Source organism: Triticum aestivum, chromosome 7B (genome assembly GCF_018294505.1).
Source record: "Triticum aestivum cultivar Chinese Spring chromosome 7B, IWGSC CS RefSeq v2.1, whole genome shotgun sequence".
NCBI lineage: Eukaryota > Viridiplantae > Streptophyta > Magnoliopsida > Poales > Poaceae > Triticum > Triticum aestivum.
The window spans coordinates 190,258,885-190,265,687 of record NC_057813.1 but is presented as its reverse complement, the minus strand read 5'-3'; the positions used below and the strand labels follow the sequence as shown (position 1 = coordinate 190,265,687).

The window sequence follows — 6,803 nt, the reverse complement described above, 5'->3', positions numbered from 1 at the left end:
ATAAATCTAATGTTGTTGATTTGTTATTGTATATCTTAATAATATTTTTGTTTATAAACTTAATCAAAGTTTGTAAAGCTTGACTTTAACCAAAGTTAATATGCAAACTAAATAAAAATGGAGGAAGTACAAGGCCACAAACTCAAATTGCAGGTAAGGTAATACTCCCGCCGTCCCAAAATTTTGTCTTAGATTTGTCTGGATGTATCAAGCCATGTTTTAGTATTAGATACATCCGTATCTAGACAAATCTAAGACAAGAATTTTGAGACGAAGGGAGTATAAACAAATTGGTAGCACGAGAAAACATCATTAATTTTTGCCTTGTATAGATGCAAATTGTATTTTTCATAGTGGCCTTGTATAAGGGAATCAAAGGAGTATAAGAAATCAACAAAGCCAACCAATCCTCAATTATACAATTATAAGAAAATCATAAGAATGAAAACAAAAGTAAAATATGCACTCCAAACAAATCTAAACCAAGCTTTCAATCCAAGTCCGTACCAAGATGGCTGTGAGCAACACCGTCGATTGCTTGATACAGAGTATGAAGGGTCCACACAGACGATTTCAAAGAAAAATGAAATGGTTACTTGTCATCTTATAAACTGTGTTGCAGCTCACTGAGAGCTGCCATGCGCAGGGCATGCGAACTTGTCGGTACCGGTAGTCCAGCAGCCTGCCCGGGAACATCCTTGTCGATTAGAACACTGCTGTCTTCAAAGTCATGTGAAAGTTGCAGCTTTGATAAAAGCTTCCCCATATTACATGACAAAAACTAATTTCAATGGCACCCAGTCAGTCAAAGAGCACCAATCCAACCAAGCATGCGAGGTTATGCACACTCCATAATGCGATTATGCACAACTCACTCTTCCATCATCTATCATCTCTTTGATCCAAAAACATCAGATTGGTAAAACTTGCATTAGCTACGCTCCAGAGAACATGGTAACATATGCACACAACAGGACATTGGTGAGCTCTAGGGAGTCAACACGCCTAACTACAATTTTTATTTCAAGAAAAATGGCATATTGCATGTACCAATTATTATAATGAATCGTCAACAAGGAAATTTGACAAGTACTAAGAAAGAATTAATATTGTTTCTACAGTGATAGCAGTTTCCCCTCAAATGTATTACCGAACGGAAAGCAAGGTAAACAGACCATGGTCTGAACAGATCTGCCTAGTGGAATTTGATAACTGGGAAATGTAGCGGAATTTGCTCTGGTTAGTTCAACAGATCTTATTTGTTTTTTGGTAAGACCAACCAAAATACTGATGCAAGTCTGATACACAAATATCGATTTCTTATCCTTCGCTATCCCATTGTCGAGAATTTCCAAAACAGAACTAACAGTGCAAGCTAAGTGCTCCTAAACATTACTTACAAAAGTAAGTAAACTAACTATGAATGGAAGGGAAAATCCCACGTTGAAAGAATCTATCATAAACATCTCTTAGATTTTTTCTTAAAGAAAAAGCCCCCATATCGAGCCATTAGACATTAACAGCAATACCCAACTGGAACATGAGTTAAAACTGAAGACCACAAACATAACTTGGACAAAACCAATCGAGAAAAATCAAGGAGTCTATGTAATACTTCACTGCAGATGAAAGACATCTAGGACACATATATAGCGAGAATCCATTATAACAAATAGCAATTTCCCCTGAGTCCAGGGTCCACGACAAGCAAACAAATTTCAGGAGGATATTAACAAATGGATGATCTTGATCAAAATCTGCAGAGATATGAAAAGCCATGACTCCAGTTGCCAACTTCACAACGTTTACCATTAGGCTGTGACTCAACTATATGGTCCCAAGGGGAAGAAACTTGAAACGACAGCAGCGACTACGGACACAGATGGACCCCAGACATTCAGACTGAAACTTGACGACGACGCTGAACCTTCTTGACCCTCATTACTGTTCTAGGACTCACTGTAACATTAAGGACACGATATATAAGCCATGCACAAGAGAACATTGAGACAGGCAAAATAATAAAGGAACTATTCAATAGAATATTCAAGGCACGCAGTTTTTGGTTTTCTATAAGAAAAGGCACGGAAAACAATAAGGCCCATAGTGGACGTTCTGAATCACATACCTGATTGTCCTGATCTGTAGCCAGATCATCAGGACTGTTTGCCTGCAATGGCTTTTCTTCCCCACAACTTGGACGGTTGCATTTTGTCCGGAAAGGATAGTTTATGTTATTGCACTTTTCACACTTCCAGCTACCCTCTGGAGTCTTTGGTTCTGTTATGTCAAAGTTAGATGTATAACTGAATCGTGTTTCGAATATATCTAATAAACTAGTGCAAAGCTTAGACGCATATCTTGAAAAGGGGTTCCCTAATATTTACTGATAACACGACAAGCAAAATACTTTAATATATGTGAAGGTAAGGGGGAACTAACATGTATAATGTTAAACACTAAAAACTTACTTGGAGCTCTTGAACTGTCAGGTTTGGATCCCTGAAGGAAGAGTTAATATGTATGTCATCAGTACAGTAATATAACAATTTAGCTCTACAAAAAGTAAAAGAAGCTAAAATGATAAATAGATAGCCAATCCAACATTAACAAGAACATAAGGAAGAAAAATAATAACCATAACTAAATACACTAACAGTTTGCCCACTACAACAACAACAACAAAGCCTTTAGTCCCAAACAAGTTGGGGTAGGCTAGAGGTGAAACCCATAAGATCTCGCAACCAACTCATGGCTCTGGCAACTAACAGTTTGCCCACTAATAGCTTCAAAATAATTGATCACGCTCCACATAAGCACTAATGCACAATCTAATGGTGCAACTGCATGACACAAACTTGATGCCCATTGCCAGGTGAATGAGCAACCGTTCTTGGTTTGGTTCGAGACAGCATGTTTAAGTTGTAATGCATAGAGATTTTAGATATGCACAACCTATAAGCATGGTTTTTGAGTCGCTGATTAGTCGCTGTATAGTCGCCGACTAATCACCCAAGTCATTTTCTAGAAATCAGGGCGACTCGCGACTATACAGCGACTTATGGCAACTATACAGCGACTTGGGTCGACTAATCGCCGAGCCGCAGGGCTGGTCACGACTTGACTAGTCGCGACTCAAAAACCATGCCTATAAGAATTTAGTAACTTTTTTTTAAAGAATGGTTATCAAACAAGTGGTGAAGCTATTATACAAATGAGACATGTATTACCATGCAAAAAAGAACTGGTGAAGCTATAATGCCCAAGAAAAGTCCAAGTATACATATACATACACTGATCAACAGATACATAGCACATACGTAAATTTGGTCGAATCACATAGAACAACATCTCACTGAACACTTTTTACACATCGCGTATACTTCAGACAGATGACTAAGCTTGTAGGCTGCGGCAGCAATGTCAACTTCAAAGCCCAATTATGAAGTTGGCTCAGCTAGTAATATAACATATGAACTTAAATCTCAGTGCGAAGGAATTGTGTCAAACCTGGGTGTCAGGTCTTGGTGTGTTGCATTTTCTCATGTTACAGACTGTCCGAAAGGCGAAGTTAATGTTGTTGCAATTAGGGCACTTCCAATCATTATCACGTCCAGCTCCTAAAATAGTTCAAGAGAAGCGGCAGAGAATAAATCTGAGTGCCAACAAAATTGATTGACCAGTGAAAAGGACAATGCAAATTTATACCAGCAGATTTCTTCTGTGAGCCTTCGTCAGAATAGGAACCAGCCCTTGTGCCCTACAAGAGAAAGAAATAAACGACATGCAGCTTTCTTAGCATGGTCAATCACACCAAAACAGCAAGAACAATGAGAAATAACCTTCCCACACAACATAAATAGAAGGCACAAAAGGTAGCAGCAACCAATTGAGGCAATGTAACTCATATTAATATGTACAGGAGTAAATTACCATTGCCCCAGGACCAGCGGGTGAGCCCAAGCCATATCTATCCATGGGCATGCTGATGCTGTACATTGCACCTATTTACAGGGAAATGAAATTCAAAAACGAATGTTAGAAACACTGTGACAACATTTGGGTCAGATCTAAAAACACCTATTCAACAAGCATCAGAGACAAGAACTAAATCAAATCAAAAACCGAGAAATCAACAAGTAATTTATCCATTACAGACAAATGTTGTACAGTAGAACAATATATAGTATGCATAGAAATATGAAACAATTCCTTATTTAACACCATCTTAAATTTTGCTTCCTCATTTGACACCGAAAAACTTTTTCTAACCTATCTAACAACGAGTCTAAATTTTATGCCCTTTATGACACTTCCGTCTATTTTAAGCCTAAATGACACCTGAAAGACCCTTTTGCCCCTCATGTTGTATGTGTGTATGCAGGGCAGTAGCACACACACACGCAGCAGCACATACACACGCACGCGCACAAACAGAGCAGCAACGACGCACGCAGCATACACAGAGCAGCACAGACGCATGTAGCACGCACGCAGCAGCACACACCGAGGAAGACACGCAGCAGCACACACCGAGCAAGACACACAACACCACACACGCACAAACACAGACAGCATGCATCAGTAGCACACACATGCGCGCGCGCACGCACACGCGCGCAACATCTGTAACACACACGTGCGCGCGCGCAACATCAGCAACACACACGTGCGCGCGCGCAACATCAGCAACACACACGTGCGCGCGCGCAACATCAGCAACACACACGTGCGTGCGCGCAACATCAGCAACACACAGGCGTACAAACATACCACGTAAGGGGCAAAAGGGTCTTTTCAGGTGTCATTTAGTCTCAAAATGGACAGAAGTGTCATAAAAGGCATAAAAATTTAGACTCATTGTTAGATAGGGAAGAAATCATTTGTCAATGTCAAATAGGGCATAAAATTTAAACACTGTGTTAAATAAGGAATTCTCTCTAGAAATATATTGGACGTGCTACTATAATTCATGGCAAGTTTCAGAGAAATAAATAGTTGTGTTTTTCTTTTACATATCAGATACTGCTTATTGCATTTGAACAGCTAATCACATGACAAAGTAGCGCTACCACAGAGTAACAGAGATATCATAGCCATCTTACCTGCACCAACCATAGAACCACTAGAATACGGGGGTGGCGCCGCCATATGCATTGGCCCATAGGGGCTCCCCATTGGGACTCGCCCGCCATAGCCATACGGATGTCCAGAGCCCGGAGGGAGCTGAGGAATGCCATAGCGTGGCATGGGATGCCCATTATAGAGGTTTGAGCCATACGGGGGAGGAGCCCCGGTGAGGTACATGGACGGAGGCGTCCCCGGCGGCATGTACCGCCCTGGCACCGAGTAGTGGGGTGGAGTCTGCATAGCCTTCTAGGCAAAAAGCAACAGCGGCACTAGGTAAATGCAAAACACCCAGCACATAACATGATTGAGTCGAGAACAGCAAATAGGAGTTGCGAGTACCGTGTGCTCGGCGGGCCTGGACTGGTCGCAGTTGCGCATGTTGCAGGTGGTGCGGAACGCGAAGTTGACGTTGTTGCAGCTGGGGCAAATCCAGTCGTCCTCACGCCGGCTACCTGAACGTCGCTCGTGCAAAACAGGTAAATCATCTCAGGCGCTGCTCAGAGAGCGGAGAGGAAATAGATGAACGAACGGAACAGCTAGAACAACCTACCGTCTGTGCGCGCGCGCTTTCCAGCGGACTGGATGCGGTTATCCATCTGCAAACGCAAAGGGGATGTGAGCGCGGCGAAGGATTTGGCGTCGCGTCAGGGTTTCGCCCCGCGGCGGGTGGACCTGGACAGCAATTCGATCTGGGAAGACGAAGTGGACTCACCTGAGAAGACATTGCTGGTGGTGGGGCGAACCGGGGAGAGCAGCCGGAGAGCGCGAAGACGTCCGCGAGACGCGCGGGCGGAGGGGAATACGGCGGCGAGAGAGGGGAACGCGTCGCCGGTCTAGGGTTTTGAAGTCTTGTCGATACTGGTTTGGTGACTGCCTCCGCGTTGGGCGCTGTATAAGGCGTGCGGTGGTGGAAAGTACGGCGTATGCCGAGCTGCCTCCGTTTGGGCCCTTCTACCTTATAGGCTAAAAAAAAATATTCAGGCCCGCTTTACAATCTCCCCAAAAGAGAGTTCTATCCTAAGGGCAATGGTAGATAAGACAGTCTTATCTTAAATCTTGCATGTAATTTAGAGATGACAAAAAAAATGTCTACAATGAATTATATCTTACCATTATCTTCAATAATTAGCAATTCCTTAAAACATGGTGAGACAAACTGTGCTAAGAGATCATCTCTTGTCTTATCTTAAATAAGAGAAGACAAGCCTTTTTCTTACGAGTTATCTCTCCTCCATCTCATCATTTATACTACGTGACACTCCTAAGATAGCACCATTGTACATGCCCTAAACAAAAAAGTGAGCGGTTCACATGATTTGTAAAAGGTTGCAATAGAAAAAACACATGAAGAATAGAGTGACATGTCATCTTTAAATCTCTACTCATAACGTCTCAGTACGGAGGTCGTCGCTCGGTTCGTTCGTTACTGCCCACCCCATCGATCGAATAGGTAAGTCCCACTGATTTATTTCTTACCTTGTTGTCTCCCTTTAATTACGCAGAGACAAAAATCAACATGCAATCGGTCATACCATAGTTTTAGTTAATGCACGCACATCTCCCCCATTAAAATTGGGACACAATCTTTTTCTTCCCTTGACGCAGAACTCCCGACAGAAGAAGATGCGATCACCCTCCCGCCTAATCACATCAAAACCTAGCGCTTTGTCGTT

The 6,803-nt window shown here is 42.3% G+C and overlaps 1 protein-coding gene across 6 annotated transcripts; it reads right to left on the bottom strand.

The window, feature by feature from the left end:
• Window positions 1-309: 309 nt before the first annotated feature.
• Window positions 310-6,046, bottom strand: LOC123156981 (ranBP2-type zinc finger protein At1g67325). Of its 6 annotated transcripts, none has more exons than XM_044575187.1 (10): window positions 5,843-6,046; window positions 5,681-5,726; window positions 5,470-5,582; window positions 5,106-5,376; window positions 3,934-4,004; window positions 3,709-3,760; window positions 3,511-3,620; window positions 2,472-2,502; window positions 2,129-2,280; window positions 310-781 (listed from the first exon to the last, which is right to left on the bottom strand). In XM_044575187.1, exons 1-10 carry the CDS (start codon window positions 5,852-5,854, stop codon window positions 605-607), a joined length of 1,035 nt encoding a protein of 344 aa, XP_044431122.1. In that variant the 5' UTR covers window positions 5,855-6,046; the 3' UTR covers window positions 310-604. The 6 variants fall into 6 exon arrangements, with proteins under 6 accessions (XP_044431122.1, XP_044431123.1, XP_044431127.1 ...); XM_044575188.1 differs by having other exon boundaries at window positions 310-682; XM_044575192.1 differs by having other exon boundaries at window positions 310-1,959; window positions 5,106-5,373.
• Between the last annotated feature and the right edge of the window lie 757 nt (window positions 6,047-6,803).